Here is a 17,270-nt window from a genome sequence, read left to right on the forward strand (position 1 = left end):
GCCTGGTAGGCTGCAGTCCATGGGGTAGCTGAGGGTCGGACACGACTGAGCGACTTCACTTTCACTTTTCACTTTCATGCATTGGAGAGGGAAATGGCAACCCATTCAGTGTTCTTGCCTGGAGAATCCCAGGGACGGAGCATCCTGGTGGGCTGCTGTCTGTGGGGTCACACAGAGTCAGACACAACTGAAGTGACTCAGCAGCAGCAGCAGCAGCAGACCCTTTGTGCTTGCCATGACTTATCACTTCCTATCATATGCTGGGCTCCTCACTTGCTGTGGACAGACCTGCCTCTTGTTTACTTAGATTCCTCCAGCAGAACTTGTGCCCTGTCCACCTTGATGTTGTCCCCCTTCTTGCCTTCTGTGAAGCCCACTGTCCATCAGGGCAGACAGAAGCATGGGATGCCAATATGTCATCACTATGTCTTGCATTACAGCATGTAGAGCACCTGTAGGGAATCACTTGGGTAGTTTCTAAAAAGTGTAGAATATCTTATGTATTTATATATTTTTTTTCTATGTTTAAAAAAATGCAGAATCAGAATTTCTGCCTGGAGCCCATGAGCTCCCCATGTGAATGACAGGTTGACTGATTGTCTTGTGGGGATAGGGAGGCGGGGGAGTGGGGAGTCTCACTGCTGCTTTAACATCTTTCAATGGCTCCCTTATATAATTTTCACCCTTTTCTCTCCTGGCCAGAGGATACCATTTTCCAGTCTGTTTGCAGATTCTGTGAAGTTGGTCTTAATGGAGCTTAGCTTTCTCCCGTGACAGCCTGGGATAGAGTCCTCTCTTCTCTGAAGTCTCTAGCCACTCAGCCCTGTCTGTCAGCTTCCCAGTTTCCAAGGTTCTGTTGCTTTTGTCTCCATCAGGGGCTTCCCAGGAGAGAAGCAGGGTGAGATGCTTGTGTCTTATCAACCTGCCATCTTCGCCAGAGCTCACATGTCTGTTTGGGTTCCCATAGAAATTCCCAGAGCACCGACATCCCCAGCACATCTAACAGGTCGCTGTTGCTGGCCTCAGTATTAAAAAAGTGAATTTTAAAAACCTTTTCTTCTAGCCAATGTGACAGCTGCCTCCACGCCTACCCAGCTCGGGCGGTGCGACCGGTTTGAATTCGAGTGCCGCCAACCGAAGAAGTGTATCCCCAACTGGAGGCGCTGTGACGGCCACCAGGATTGCCAGGATGGCCAGGACGAGGCCAACTGCCGTGAGTGGTCGGCAGGGCCGTCTGCCCCCAGGGAGGCTCCAGGAGAGCAGGACAGCTCGTGCTTGTGCTTTGGGTCTCATACTAATAAATTCTGGCCTTATGCCTCCATTTTAGAGATAGGAAAGTTAAGCTTCAAAGAGGGTCACCTCGTCCGCAGCAGATTGGAGCATTTACTTAGTATTTTCTTTGTACAAAACCGTGATCTTCTCATCATAACCATGTGGAAAGTTCTTGTAAGGAGGAATACTCCAAAACAACACAGAAATTAAATGGGGATTAGCATAAAATCCTGCACTTACATGAAAAGACTGAACAAAGTGGACCTTTGGGACATTCAGATAACAGGGCAGGTTGATCCAACACTCATCAAAATCATAGTAGGAACATCTGAGCCAGATAAGTACGGTAAGAACATTAACCGTAATTAACAAAGAGGAAATGAAATAGGACCTTCCTCTTGGGTGAGATTAATTCATTAATGGGTGTTCTTGAAATAAATATCTTTTGCCTGTTTCAAATCTGTCTTGTACATAAGAAAATCGCTTGGTTAAGGGGCTTCAAATCAAGATGTGCTCTATCTACAATTTTCCTCAATCCGTTAATCGGATAACCCCATCAACAAAGGAAATGAGATTAGCATGACATGCCTCTTCTTAGAGAAGCTGGCTCCTGAAGGCTACCACATTCTGTTTTAAGTGCCCATTAATCATCTGTTTAAGAACCAGTTTAAGCATTTTCAGACAACCTTATTCCCAGTTTCTAAAATCCATGTTTTCTTCCTTTGTAAATATTGAGATGTTTCCTAAAGAAACGTCAGACATCTTTCAGCTTGACTGTTATCTGTTTTTTGATTATATTTTACCACGTTCTTAGCAAGTGGAGGGGTGGTAATTCTGTGATGGGGCTCTTGGTATTTTCCATAACAGTCCCCTCTGAGCATAGAGTCCTTCCCTGACTCTCCTGTATAATATCCCCGTCAGTCTCTTCCAGTTACTCTCAGTGTGTTTCTTTGTAGTCCTATCACTGTCTAAAATAATGTATTCGTTTGTTTACTTGTTTGCTGTTTCTCTCAGTAAGCTCTGTGAGGGTAGGTCCTTTGTTTCAGGTATCACCATATCCTTAGCATCTTAAACAGTATCTGATTCATGATAGAACCTCCCTAAAAGTTCAATGGATGGATGGATAGATAGATAAATGGGTGGATGAATCCCATCTTGGGCTTCTGAGGGTGTTCACTAGTGGTTCTAAAACTTTTCTAAGGGCTTCCCTGGTGGCTCAGTGGTAAAGAATCTGCCTGCCAATGAAATGTGGTTTTCAGAAGTGGGTGCAGTGCCTCAGCCAGAAAACAGGATTATCTAGTTCTAGAACAGAAGTTCTCAGGGCTGGCCAGTTCTGAGGAATCACTAAGGAGCTTGTAAATCCTGCACGTGCCCAGTGCTGTGTTTCTGCCTCAGTATTTGGAGCAAATCTCTGTGCTTCACAAGTTCCCCAGAAGGCTATAAAGACCCGTTGTTAGTAGACTCTCTGCTGCTGGATCACCACCCTGGTTTAGTGGTCTGTTTGGCTTCCTTTGCGTATGGGTAGAGTCATGGCGCATCGTGTGCATATTTGCATGGGGCGGGGAGCACTAGTTGATGAGTTCCCTTTCCCAGAACCTGGGAACGCTTTTGTGACTGTGGACCCTCACGTGTTGCAGCCACGCACAGCACGCTGACCTGCACGGCCCTGGAGTTCCAGTGCCAGGACGGTGAGGCCTGCATCATGCCCTCTGAGCGCTGCGACGGCTTCCTGGACTGCTCGGACGAGAGTGATGAGCGTGCCTGCAGTGGTGAGTGTGGCCCCCCAGGACCCCTGGCTCATCCTCCACCCCGCTGGGCGGGGCCCAGGGCAGAACCTCTTCGAGCTTTGCCTCAGTCTGAACATGCCAAGATTCTCGCTCACTGTTGGAGCTCCAGAGGAGGCCTGTCCCACCTCTGATACGGCTCCCAGCTCACCTTGCCCCTCTCAGGGAGATGCTGGTCGAGACTGGGGTTTTCATTTTGTTTTTTTTTTGCTTTAGTCCTTGTGTTGGTGGGCTTCTCTGGTGGCTCGGACAATAAAAAATCAACCTCTGCAATGCAGGATACACAGGTTCGATCCCTGGGTTGGGAAGATTCCCTGGAGGAGGGCATGGCAACCCACTCCAGTATTCTTTTCTGGAGAATTCCACAGACAGAGGAGCCTGGCGGGCTGTGGTCCACGGGGTCTCAAAGAGTTGGACACCACTAAGCGACTAGCCCATCACCACCTCGCGTTGAGGCATTTTTGCTCCTGCGGTGCCTCAGGCTTTGCGGTGGGGTGAACTCCATCCTTCTGTCTGAAATGCATTTAGCAATCTTTTGGGGGCTGTTATCACAGAATACCACTGACTGGGTGGCATGAAAGCAACAGAAACTTATCTCTCACAGTTCTGGAGGCTGGAAAGTCTGAGACTGAAGCCCAGTAGATCGGTGTCGGGTGAGGGCCCACCTGTTGGTCCACAGACAGCCGTGTTCTCCGTGTTGTCCCATGGTGGAAGGAGGTGCTCTGGGGTCTCTTTTATGAAAACACTAGCCTCATTCACTAGGGCTCTGTCCTTAGGACCTAGTCACCTCCCGAGAACCCGCCTCCTAGTACCATCACATTGGGGTTGAGGCATCAGCATATGGATTCTGGGGCACATAAGCATCTCAGTCTCTAGCAGTCACGGATCCCGCCATGACAGTGTCCTTGGATTTGTGGTATTCTCTGTTGAGAATCAGGTTTGTCTCAGTGCAGACAAGGAGGTGAAATGCAAGGAGAAATATCACAACTGGAAATTTAGGAGACCCTGGGGAAGGGTGGATAGGAAGGTTTGAACTCTTTTTTTTTTTTTCTGGGGTGTTTTAAGATGATGTGGCCAGACCATGCAGAGCCCAGTAGGTCTGCCTGAAACCAAGGAACCTCCTGTGTCCTTTGAAATGCAGAGATTTGTAAGATATCACTTGCTTTTCCCCCCTTTTCTCTCTCTAGAGGAATTAAATGTATACAAAATACAGAATCTTCAGTGGACAGCAGACTTCTCTGGGGATGTAACTTTGACCTGGATACGGCCCAAGAAGATGCCCTCTGCTTCTTGTGTGTATAACGTCTACTACAGGTGGGTCCCTTCTTTGCCACGGGAGAAGAAAATGATGTTTTTATTGCCACCGGGTATTCCATAAACTCTTGTGTGTGCACCAAGCAACTCCGTTGACAGGTTCAGACATCTTGGCCACCCCATGCTGCGTTGATGCAATGCTGTCTTTGTTCTCTTGGCCAGGGTGGTTGGAGAGAGCATATGGAATACCCTGGAGACCCACAGCAATAAAACGAGCACAGTATTGAAAGTCTTGAAGCCAGACACCACATATCAGGTCAAAGTCCAGGTCCAGTGTCTGAGCAAGGTGCACAGTACCAACGACCTCGTGACCCTGAGGACTCCCGAAGGATGTGAGTGCCACAGGGACAAGCACTTCTGTGGATTTTCAGTTTCCCAGGATGCTCAGGGACAGAGCAACGTCACTACATGTGCCGTCTATGTATCTAAGTTTATAGTCCTGGCTGAGCCACTCTCCTTATTATAGCACGTAATTTTTTTAAAAAACACCATCCTGGTTTTTGAAGTATAGTTGATATATAGTGTTTTAGGTAGGTACATAGCAGAGTGATTGAGTTATGCATGGATCTCTCTCTTCTTTTTCAGATTCGTTTCTATTATAGGTTATTATAAGATCTTGAATATAGTCCCCAGTGCTATACAGTAGGTCCTTGTTGTTTATTGCTTCAACTATGCCCAACTCTTTGTGACCCCCTGGACTGTAGCCCCCCAGGCTCCTCTGTCCATGGGGTTTCCCAGGCAAGAATACTGGAGTGGGTAGCCATTTCCTTCTTCAGGGAATCTTCCCGATCCAGGGATTGAACACGCGTCCCTTATGTCTCCTGCTTTGGCAGGCGGGTCTTTTATGACTAGGGACACTTGGGAAGCCATTTTATAGAGAGCAGTGTATATCTGTTAATCCCCAAACCCTCATTTATCCCTTGATCCCTTTCCCCTTTCGTAACCGTACATTTGTTTTTGACATCTTAACACAATTTTTTTTTAATTGAAGTACAATTGACCCACAACACTGTGTTGGTTCCAAATGTACGACATAGTGATTCGATATTTGTATAATTACAAACCGATCACCATGCATAATGTTTTTCTCTCTTAGGAAGTTAATTTGATCTCCCCATCCCTACCCTCTTTTGCATTTCTTATCTAATTTCTGTCTCTGCCTTCCATCTCTAGGTATTTCCCAGTATTTAGTGCTTAGGAGATCAGCATCATTAGCACATGAAGCATGTCAGAAGTATTTGGGGCACACTATAAAGAAATTTACTGAAGCTCGAGGGTTAGAGAGTTCCCTGCTTCCTCCTTCACAGTAGTTGACGTTGGGTGACTGCACTTGTTCCCATGACCTTTGCTCCCCAGGTTTTGTGAACTTTTCATTCTCAGTTGCCGTCAGAATCGTGTTTACATTCGGATATGTTAATATGAACTCCTGTTTATCTGTATGTGTATGCGTGTGGTTACACATAAAATCCTTATAGGTATATGTATCTGCACAAGTTAGTGTAAGCGTGCATTTCCTTGTTTCCTCAACTGGGAAGGCTGAAAAAACTTGGATAGTGTTGAGCACGCCTGTCACTCAGTCCAGGTTTCTAATGCTGCTCATCAGTAAAAGGACACAGGGCCCCTTGAAGGAGTCCAGGCCGGGGAAGGAGATCCGGAAGGTGGTCTGGCCAGGAAGGGAGGATGTGCTTACTACGTGAAGGCCGCCAGACAGAAAGACTAATGTCACGTGATAATGCTTATGTGTGGAAAAGAGAAAACTGGTACAAATGAACTTATTTACAAAACGGAAATAGACACACAAACATAGAAACCCAACTGGGGAATTGGAGTTGGTGACGGACAGGGAGGCCTGGCGTGCTGCAATTCATGGGGTCGCAAAGCGTCGGACGCGACTGAGCGACTGAACTGATAAATTAAGGGTATAAGAAACTCTAGGAGATAGTGAAGGACAGGGAAGTCTGGCATGCTGCAGTCCACGGGGTCACAAAGAGTCTGACCTGACTTAATGACTTATGACTTATCAACTTATGAACAATAAATTAGGAGGTTGGGATTAACAGACACTATTACTATAACAGATAGACACTACAAAACAGATAGACAACAAGGACCTACTGCACAGTACAGGGAAATATACTTTGTATAATGGAATAATCTATAGAGGAAAAGGATCTAAAAAATACTTGTATATGTATGTGTATATACATATAAAAATATATATGTATATATATGTATCTCTGTGTACACACACACACACACACACATAAATGAACTTCCCAGGTGGCACTAGTGGTAAAGAACCCTCCTGCCAATACAGGAGACATAAGAGATGTGGCTTCGGTCCCTGGGTCAGAAAGATCCCCTGGAGGAGGGCATGGCAACCCACTCCAGTCCTCTTGCATGGAGTATTCCATGGACAGCAGCTACAATCCATAGGGTCGCAAAGAGTCAGACACAACTAAACCAACTTAGCACCCACGCACACATATGTAAATATGAGCGTTCAGGGCAGCTACCTGTGAGAATCAAAATCTCAGCCTGGAAGCCCCGGGCCAGTGCTGACTTAACCTTCCCAGGTGATTCCATCCTGCAGCCCTTAGGAGCCCCCCAGCCTATGTCAGACTCTCTGAACCATTGTTGGTCTGACGGGTGGACAGCAGGGAGGAAAGATGTTCCATCAGCGGGAAGACCAAGCTAACACCCCTTTCTGGTGCTCAGGTCCCACGCTGGCCCTGGATGCTTTCTCGTGTGTGTTTTAAGCTCAGGGAAGTTCCTCCAGTTGACAAGGATGCAGATGGATTTTAACCCCACATGGCTTCTTTTTCCAGTGCCAGACGCCCCTCAGAGCCTCCAGCTGTCGCTCCACAGGGAAGTAGAAGGAGTGATCATGGGCCACTGGGCCCCTCCCGTCCATACCCACGGCCTCATTCGGGAGTACATCGTAAGTTCCTCCCAGGAGTGGGCAGTGCGTGTGGGTGAGCGTGGGAGATGGCTGGGTCTCCTGGAGCAGAATCATGTTCTGTGTGATGCAGACTCAGTTTGGTACCGCCTTATAATCATCCATCCGCTGGGACACTTTGCATCCCACCTTCCCCTCTCTCCTTATGCCTTTTTGTAAGGTGTTACGATGCCCAGACCTTTGGTACCTGTTTATGGTATAGTATTTTTATTTTTATTTTTCTCTCTCTTCAGGTAGAATACAGCAGGAGTGGTTCCAAGATGTGGGCTTCCCAGAGAGCTCTTAGCAACTTTACAGAAATAAAGAACCTACTGGTCAACACTCAGTACACGGTCAGAGTGAGTGTCCGCACACGTTTCAGCCGTCTGGCTGGGTGGCCTGGGAACATGGGGAGATGGTTGCACTTTCATGAGAACTCCATGCCTTCTTTGACGAGGTGCTGACTAGTGGTCTGCTCAATACCCCGCCCCTTGCTCTGGGAGCTCGTTTTCTTTTAGTCTCTCAAATCGAGGCCTCAAATCAGCCTTCACTCCAATAGCTGAGAATTGATTATTAATGCAGTTCTCCTGCTATTAACCCAGATATTCTGCTAGCGTTCCAGTTCCAATTTCTTTTGCACCCACCTCTTTTCTGCTTATCTTTAGCTGCAGGGAGAGACAGAGCTGTGATAAGTGGCATGTATGAAATGATCTTCTGGAGTTCTTATGAAATAGATTGTCAACATCTTCAGTAGAAAAAGGAGTTGGTGCAAAACATGTTTGGAGACCACTGAGTGCATTCGCAAGCTCCCTTACACTGAGAGTCTCATACCCGTGTATGGTTATGCATATATGTGGACATACGCATGCACGCACACACGCACTCCCTCTCACAGCCCTGCCCTTTACAAAAACTTTGACACCTGTCAATCAACAGAAATTTCATAAATTCAGCTTTGTCCCAATTCCCTTTCCCCAGGTTCCCTCCTGTGCTCTCTTTCCCCGTCTTATTTCCCTTGCAGGCGCCTCAGACTGTCTTGCATCCCTCTGTGTGTATTTCTTCCACCCATATTGCCAAAGCCTCACCCCTTTTGCCCACTTGGGATTCTCGCTGTGTGGCATGTTGCCTTTATTTCATACTAATTCACACTCTGATTTGAAAGGTGGCTGCGGTGACCAGTCGTGGAATAGGAAATTGGAGCGATTCTAAATCCATTACCACCATAAAAGGACAAGGTAAATGATTCCAGCATTTGCAGATTTAGAGAAGCTAGAAACCCTTAGAAAAAACTCTGTGTGACTGGCAGATGAAGACGCATAGATCAGAATAGTTCACATAACCTCCCTCCCCACAACAGGTGAACTTCTCTGGGTGTCTCTGCAATGCTTTAGACATGAAGTCTTTCTGGGGGGACTGTTGATCATTCCTCCTCCTATATGCTATGCGATGCTAAGTCACTTCAGTCGTGTCCGACTCTGTGCGACCCTATAGCCCACCAGGCTCCCCATCCCTGGGATTCTCCAGGCAAGAACACTGGAGTGGGTTGCCATTTCCTTCTCCAGTGCAGGAAAGTGAAAAGTGAAAGTGAAGTTGCTCAGTCGTGTCCGACTCTTAGCGACCCCATGGATTGCAGCCTAACAGGCTCCTCCGTCCGTGGGATTTTCCAAGCAAGAGTACTGGAGTGGGGTGCCATTGCCTTCGCCGTCCTCCTATATAGAACTGGGCATCTGTTGTAGCAAAAGCATACAGGTGGATTTCTGAAGGCTGCCACGCCTGACTCTGCTTCTCTGCGGAGTATCTGTGACATAAAGAGTCCTCCTTTCTCAGCCAAGATAAAAGATAGTCTCGTCCATGTCGTCTGTGGGGTAAGAGAGTACCCCATATACTCTCTTGTAAGAGAGTGCCATCCTACACTCGTTACTGCCCTGGGGAAGCCAACAACAACACGTAGGTGGCAGTTTCTGTTTTTCTGTCGCTAGAGCTGATCAAAGTCATGGACGTGGAAGGCTGTCATGCCAGCTGCTCTGCGTATACCAGCTTATCTCATTGAGCCCTCAGAACAACTATAAGGACAGATAAGGGAGTGGAAAGGTTGTGTCATTTGCACATAAAGCTGTGGTTGGAACCTGATCTGCTGACTCCAGAACCTGAGCCCTGAACCGCTGCAGGGCCTGCCTCCTGGGCGGGGCTCCTCACTTGGCACACGTGCCTCACGTGTGCTGCCACCCCATCCTCGGTGTGGAGTAGGAGCCGATGAGGTCACGGATGAGTGAGTGAACTGAAGCAAGTGAACGGAAGGCTCTGGCGCTTAGTGGGAGACACACCAGCTCATCTTCCTGATCCTAGCCTTGGCACTTTCGTTTCTGGATTGGCGGGCGGGTGCAAAAGCTGGAAATGCCACCAGGAATGTGATCAGGGGATTTTGCTTTAACCTGAGTCTGTGAGAAATAGGCTCTGCGTCTTGAAGAATCACTGTCTGGTTGCCTTTAAAAACATGGGGTGGTTCAGATCAGTGCAGGGGCCAAGCTGAACTTCATGAAGCCAGCCAGTCCGTGAAGCAGGGAGATTGTACATGTTGGAAAATGTGTGTTGAGTTCACACTTCCTTAGAGTTGTGTTTTGTTTTCCTTTTTTTTTTTTTTAGTGATTTTTGGCTGTGCTGGGTCTTTGTTGGTGCAAGGGTTTTTCTCTGGTTGCAGCAAGCAAAGACTACTCTATAGTGCCGTGCTTGGGCTTCTCATTGCAATATCTTCTTGTTGCAGAGAATGGGCTCTAGGGTACATGGGCTTCCGTTGTTGCAGCTCGTGGGCTCTTGAGCACAGGCTCAATAGCTGTGGCTTAGTTGTTCTGCAGTATGTGGGATCGAACCCCTGTTCTCCTGCATTGGCAGGTAGATTGTTTACCACTGAGCCACCAAAGAAGCTCCTCCCCTAGAGTTTTGATTGTGGTATTATTTTCCTCTACAATCAGTCAGAACATACTGACCGTACCTACTGAAAAGGAGGGACATTGGAAAGTCATCAGAAAAACAGGTAGCATCTTGAATTCCTCATCACAGTTCACACCTGCATTTGAAAATCTCAGTGGTTGGAGGTTGGTTGCTTCTCTCAGGAGACCTGAGTTCGATCCCAGGGTCAGGAAGATCTCCTGGAGAAGGAAATAACAATCCACTCCAGTACAGGAGCATCACCCAGAATGACCACCATCATAGTGGACACAGTGGGTTAATGGTAACAACAGCCGCCATATTTTGAGCACTGCAGCAAGCACCTTGCAGGTTGTTTTTATAGGAATTAATCTCTCCGAATCCTTATCAACCCAGTGAGTATTCTTATACTCATTTGGTAGTTGAGGACACTGGGACTTGGTGAGGATTGTGCTGTAACTCCCACCACTATGATTATAACCCAGGTCAGGTTTATAGCAGCACCTGAACTATTTTGCTCTGAGCTGGCTGCCTGCAACTCCTAATACCCTTTCTTCTTCTGCATGCTGTGTTTTCCTCAAGCCCACTTTTATTGAACATCTAGAGAGACTCCTGTAATGTTTGAACCATCTCTTTGCCACCAAGTCTTAGCTACTCCTTTGGGTCTTTCTTGCCTTGCTAATATAAAAGGCATATGTGCTGAGAATCTAATCCATTTGAATTATATTCTGATGAAGCTGACCCCATCAAGCCCTCTTAGCTTACACCTGTGGGACACTGTTGGGTTTCTGGTGGGTAGACATTCAAAATGACCAGGGTGGTGCTATTCACTTGAGCCAAGAGGAACCCTTTTCTCTCTGCTACCCTTTCCCTGCCCCCTTAGCTCCCAGGCTGAGCTCTGGCATTTTTTTTTAATTAGATTAATTAATTAGGCAGCATGGAGTCTTAATTGTGGCCTACAGGATGTTCTGTTGGGGCGCACAGATTCCCTAGTTGTAGTGTGTGGCTTAGTTGCTCCGTGGCATGCGGAGTCTTAGTTCCCCGACCAGAATTGAACCCACATCCCCTGCATTGCAAGGCAGATTCTTAACCACTGGACCACCAGGGACGTCCCAAGCTCTGGTCTTTATGAGGATGCCAGTATCTCATCAGGTCTTTAATCTGTCGTGGGTGGGACTTTACCAGAAAATGAGAAAGGGAACTTTGAGTATCAAGACACATATTATTTTACTGAATTTTGCCATCTCTGTCAAGTACAGATGGTATCTCTAGGTTTAGCAAGGACAGGTAACTCGCCCCAGGGCACATGGTTTCTAAGTGTCTCAACAGGAATTTGAATTCCAGGGCCCAGATTCTTTCCATTGCGTCCCACATACGTCTACAAGTTAGGACTTAAGATTTAGCATGCTGTCAACCTTCAAAAAGGACCTGAGGCCGCTGGGACTTCACTGGTGCCAGTGAAGGTGGTTCCCAGTGTGACCCCCAGACTTTGCAGAACCAGGCTGAAGCTGGGCTGACTCGGGGCATTTACATAATGGAACTTTTCTGCTCCACCTAATTGCCAGGATAGCTGACCCAGCCGAGATAGTTCTGTGTTCACCAGGCAACTGTGGACCCAGCCCCAGCCTCAGGACAACAGTGGTCAAAGCATTAGAAGAGTCAGAACTGCCAAAGCAAAGCCTTTTCTTTCCCAGCTGAAAGATTGCTTTGTCCCTTGAGTTGAAAACTGTGAAGTCCTGCCTCCTTCACTTTTCATCACATGGTTTCTCTCTTTGGATCCTTTTTTTGTTCTCAGTGATCCCACCACCAGACATCCGCATTGACAGCTATGGTGAAAATTTTCTAAGCTTTACTCTCTCCATGGACACGGACATCAAGGTAACGTGGACATTTCAAACCAGCAGTCAGGTGGGGCTTTATTTTGCGTGGGAACCGATAGAGCAGAGGACAGGAAGATTAAGAGAAAAGAATGACTTGTTCCAGCGAAGCTAAAATACCACACCTAGGTTGGCTCCTTCCCCCATGAAGAACAACTGGAGTCTTCCCATGTAATTATTCCGCCTCAGCCTGGTGCCTTTTTTTCTTTTTAACCATATAATTAAATGGTTCACAGCTACAGTGCAAATAAAGAGTTGGTGTTAACAGAATATGTTTGCCCTGTAATTTTCAGCTTTATTGGATTTCCTGGTTGCTGAGCGCTAATGCAGAGGTTCCCGCAGTGGAAGAGGGTCTTAGGGAAGAGTCAGATGCCTCGGACACATATCCACCAGTGTGCACCCAGCGTCCTTCCCCTTCCAGCACCTTCATCCCCTCCGCTTGGTCCATCAGCGTGGCCACCTTCCCCGTAGTCGTCTGTGTCCCCTGGTTTCTCAAGTTGCCGTTCACCTTCCATGGTGTTTTTTCCTCTTTGTTTTTCCTCACATCTGTCCCAGTCTGTGAAGTTGTGGTGGGACCAAAGGCCTGCAGAGTCCTCGTGCCATCGACTGAGCTACAGTGTGGTCTCAATGCTCTTGGCTTCTGGGACCGCTGATGCCAGAAATGGCCTTGCGTGGACCCTGTCTCTCTAGTCTTTGGTCTTGAACACATTTTAATTTGGGTCATTGTCTAATATTTTTAAAGACTTTTAGGTCAAATCTTTCTGTGAGCTCAGGACTCAGAAGAGGTAGTCTTTCCTGACTCATGGATATATTTGCTTCTGTTAGACAGTGGGGGCTTTCCTGATGGCTCAGATGGTAAAGAATCTGCCTGCAATGTGGGAGACCTGGATTTGATTCGGGGTCAGGAAGATCCCCTGGAAAAGAGAATGGCAACCCACTTCAGCATTCTTGCCTGGAGAAGCCCATGAGATCTGACCAATCCACCTTTGTTGTGACCTCTTGGCCTTGACTGCAGGGACTACCTGAGTTATGCATGCGTGTGTGTGTGCTAAGTTGCTTCAGCCGTGTCCGACTCTTTTCGATCCTATGGACTATAGCCTGCCAGGCTCTTTTGTCTATGGGATTCTCCTGGCAAGAATACTGGGGTGGGTTGCTATGCCCTTCTCTAGGAGATCTTCCTGACCCAGGGATCGAACCCACGTCTCCTGCAGCTCCTGCACGGCAGGTGGATTCTTTACTGCTCAGCCACCAGGAACGCCCATCTGAGCCAAGATGGATCCTTAATTACTGTAACCTAATTACCTTTTCAAATTTTCTTCTTTCTTCCTTTTTAGTTGGTTCTTGTCCTTTTATTTTGCATTAATTTTTTTTTGTTTCATTGAATCTATTTAAAAATATTTTAAAATTGGAGTATAATTGTGTTAGTTTCTGCTGTACAGTAACTTAAATCAATTATATGTGTACATATATCCTCTCTCTCTTGAGCCTCCCTCCTTCCATCCCACCCCTCTAGGTAATTGCAAAGCACTGAGGTAATCTCTCTGTGCTGTACAGCAGCTTCCCACTGGCTTTCTGTTGTACACGTTGTACTGTGCATATGTTTGGCCCGTCCTTTCCTTCTGCCCCTGTGTCCACAAGCTCATTCTCCATGTCTGCGTCCCTGTTCCCATCCTGCAAATAGGTTCGTCAGTAACATTTTTCTAGATTGCATATATATATGTGTATGTTAGTTGTTAGTTGCTCAGTTGTGTCCGACTCTTTGCTATCCCATGGGCTGTAGCCCACCAGGCTCCCTTGTCCATGGGATTCTCCAGGCAAGAATACTGGAGTGGATTGCCATTCCCTTCTCCAGAGGACCTTCCTGACCCAGGGATCGAACCCAGGTCTCCTGCATTGCACGCAGATTCTTTACTGTTTGAGCTATAGGGAAGACCCTATATATGTGTGTGTGTATATATATGTGTGTGTGTGTGTATGTGTGTGTATGTGTGTATATACATGTTAATACACAATAGAATCTATATTTTATATTATAAATTGTTTCACATTCATTTTTAGAAGTAGGGAGGAGTATGATTGTTCAGTGTTAGCACAAATAGAACTGGTCTAAGGATCCAAAGGACCAGCCCTTTATAAGAAGGGAGATACCCAGGGAACAGCAGAAAAGTTCTGCCTTTCATGTCTGGTGAGGTCTGTGCGTGAGCACTGCCCATGTAACATGGCTCTTGATTCTTGGCAGGTGAATGGCTATGTGGTGAACCTCTTCTGGTCATTTGACACCCACAGACAGGAGAAGAGAACGTTGAACTTCCGAGGGATCGTCTCGTCGCAGAAAGGTAGTGTCCTGGAGCTAGTCGGTGTGTAAGCAGGAAGGAGGAAGGCTAGACTGAGGCTTTCCTGGCAGTAGAGCTCGTGTAGGGGGCCGGGGAAGGCGAGGGGTCTTCTCTGCAGCTGTTCTGAGTGGGCCCGTGTTGTCCATGGAGGATCCTGTCAGTGGCTCCTGAGCCCAGGTGAGGAATCCACTGGGTGGTTCCCCAAATCCCTCTTCTAATCTGATGGCTCTTCAGGGAAGTTGGAGGCTTAAAAAGGATGAAACGCTGGAAAGAAGCCAGATTAACCTTTTATAGTTGATGTTTTCCCTCCCCAAAGAGAGAATTCTCAGGATTAGTTACCTCTCTATTTACTCCCCTGGTTTGCTCCTCTTTTGCTGATATTAATACAAGGTGGTGTAGGGCTGCTGCTTAATTATATTTTGTAAATATTTGTTGAACAAATGGGCCAACAGACTGAGAGAAGAAGGGGTTCCAGTTCCTTTTGGATCTGTGCAAATAGTGAGTCTCAAAGTCCTCATATCTGAAAATAGGCTAAAGGAAGGATTTTAATTGCTTCTAAGACAGAACTTTCAATGGCCAAGGCTGCATGTGAATGTAGAGAAGGACATGAGAGCTTCTTTTCCCTTCTAACCTGTTTGCAAAGTGCTTCCAATCCTAACAAGTATTCTATAATATAAGTATACACATACATAGGTTGCCCAAGGAGGTTATGCAAGAGTAAAGCTATCATTGGGCACTTAGCTTGTGCAAGCATTTACCCGGCAGGCACTCTGTGTGTGTTTTTTTACCTAACACTTCAAAAATGATGTTGCGGGATATCCTCATTTTATGGATCAGGACATAAGGTTCAGGGATCGAGTGGTTCCCTCAGAAGGCAGCAGAGCCGGGATTGGAAGCCACATCTCTTAACTCTGAAGGCTGCAGTCTCATTGCCCCCACATCACACCAAGAGAAACTGGCGGAGTCAGGGACAAAAGTCCTACGAGCCATTGCCTGAGACCCACAAAGACCTGCTTCTTGCCAGGGGTCATGCAAAGCACTTGTTGACGAGCATTTTCTTTTTTATTCCCTGCAACAGCCAGCCACCGTAAGTGCTGTTATTCTACATCTTACCTTACCAACAAGGATATGGACTTGGAGAGTCTGAGTACTTCATTCTTGGCTTATGCAACCATGAGGCATAGAGTCAGGCTTTGAACCCAAGTCCTCTTGACTCCAAAGGCTGTCCTCTTAGCATATCTTTCTTTTTTTTTCTACTTGATATTTATTTCTAGTGAAATATAGTTGATTTACAATGATAACAATGATTTGCAACGTTACATTTACAATGTTAAATTCCCATTAAGCATATCCTTCTTATGGCTCATTGCTCTTTTAGTTTCTGATGACATTTTCCCGGCTTAGAAAGGGGCACATCTTTATTACAGAAAATTTAGAAAACAAAAAAATGTATAATGAAATTTTTGAATTCCTGTAATTTCACTTCCTAGGGAAACCACTTTTATTAATAATTTTGAGTACTCCTAACTTCGTATTTTTCCTCCTCATTGACTTCTTTATGTATACTGCATATACTTTTACCTCCTGCCTTTTTTACTCACCCTAAATCACAGAATTTTCTAGTCGCACTATGTATTCTTAGGAACAACTTAGAGCGGCTGTGTAACAGTTCATGGATACACGTGAATTTCACGGATGCACCTTATTGTTGCCTTCTTGTCGGGTGGTCAGATGATTACAATTTTTCCTGCTGAAACAAATACCGTGACAGACATCCTGGTTGCACACATTTTTGGATCCTTCTCTTGTACCTGGATTGAAGGTTATGAAGGATTCCAAGACCCTCACAAGGCCAAATGGCTCTCCACAAGGATCGTACCACTTTATATCCGCAGATGGTCGGCTTTAAAGGAATTTTTCCATGCCCATGCACTGTGTTATTTGCAATTTTCATTAATAAAGCATGCCGAGTGAATTCATAAAATAATAAACTTCCTACAACATGAGAGACTCACTTAAATGGAGAGGTTCCATTGAAAAGCTAGGTGGACTTCCCTGGTGGTCCAGAGGTTACGATTCGACACTGCCAACACAGTGGGTGAGAGTTCGGTCCCTGGTTGAGGAGCTAAGATCCTACATGCTGCATGGCACAGTCAAAAGATAAAAAGGAAAAAAAATGTAAAAAAATACTGTGTACATATAAAGACATGTGCAAAAGGAAAAAAAAAATTTTTTTAATTTAAAAATTGAGTGTGCGTATAAAGACCACGGCTCCAGCCCTTTGTCCCTGTTCCCCAGTTGGCAACCTGACAGCTCATACGCCCTACGAGATTTCTGCCTGGGCCAAGACCGACCTGGGGGACAGTCCTCTGGCATTCAAGCGTGTCACAACCAGAGGTGTCCGCCCCCCTGCTCCGAGCCTCAAAGCCAAGGCCATCAATCAGACGGCAGTGGAATGCACCTGGACTGGCCCCAGGAATGTGGTAAGTCAGCCCGGATGACCTCTGCAGAGTGAGGATGGACCCTCGCCTGGCACTAGACCACCGGCCGCCCCCAGGGCTTCCCCCGCCGCTGCTTTGTTTCCTTATCCCAAACACATGCTACCCTCTTGGTCAGCTCTGGATTGCCTCCCAGAGGCACCTGACATCCCTTTCTACAACCTGGCCTGGCATCTAAGAAGAAAGAACCCCTGTTTAAGCCGAGTATGAAGAGGGGTCACATTCCTGATCAGGCACTGCAGCGGGGGTGGGTCTTACCTGGGGATGGGTGAGAAGTCAGTTGCCTTGACAATGATTATCGCACCTGAGGACCATGCCGGGGTTCCTCT

The 17,270-nt window shown here is 46.7% G+C and overlaps 1 protein-coding gene across 4 annotated transcripts in view; it reads left to right on the forward strand.

The window, feature by feature from the left end:
* The window catches only part of SORL1 (sortilin-related receptor, L(DLR class) A repeats containing), a 171,234-nt gene that overhangs the window by 134,902 nt on the left and 19,062 nt on the right, over window positions 1-17,270 (forward strand). For all 4 annotated transcript variants that reach the window (XM_010830503.1, XM_010830500.1, XM_010830499.1 and 1 more), the window contains 10 exons: window positions 1,064-1,213; window positions 2,910-3,041; window positions 4,244-4,370; window positions 4,533-4,702; window positions 7,199-7,311; window positions 7,563-7,667; window positions 8,471-8,543; window positions 12,029-12,111; window positions 14,350-14,446; window positions 16,742-16,926. In XM_010830503.1, the coding sequence (XP_010828805.1) occupies window positions 1,064-1,213; window positions 2,910-3,041; window positions 4,244-4,370; window positions 4,533-4,702; window positions 7,199-7,311; window positions 7,563-7,667; window positions 8,471-8,543; window positions 12,029-12,111; window positions 14,350-14,446; window positions 16,742-16,926 (1,235 nt within the window). The remainder of the gene's footprint in view (window positions 1-1,063; window positions 1,214-2,909; window positions 3,042-4,243; window positions 4,371-4,532; window positions 4,703-7,198; window positions 7,312-7,562; window positions 7,668-8,470; window positions 8,544-12,028; window positions 12,112-14,349; window positions 14,447-16,741; window positions 16,927-17,270) is intronic.

Source organism: Bison bison, unplaced genomic scaffold, assembly GCF_000754665.1.
Source record: "Bison bison bison isolate TAMUID 2011002044 unplaced genomic scaffold, Bison_UMD1.0 scf7180017864518, whole genome shotgun sequence".
Classification (NCBI taxonomy): domain Eukaryota; kingdom Metazoa; phylum Chordata; class Mammalia; order Artiodactyla; family Bovidae; genus Bison; species Bison bison.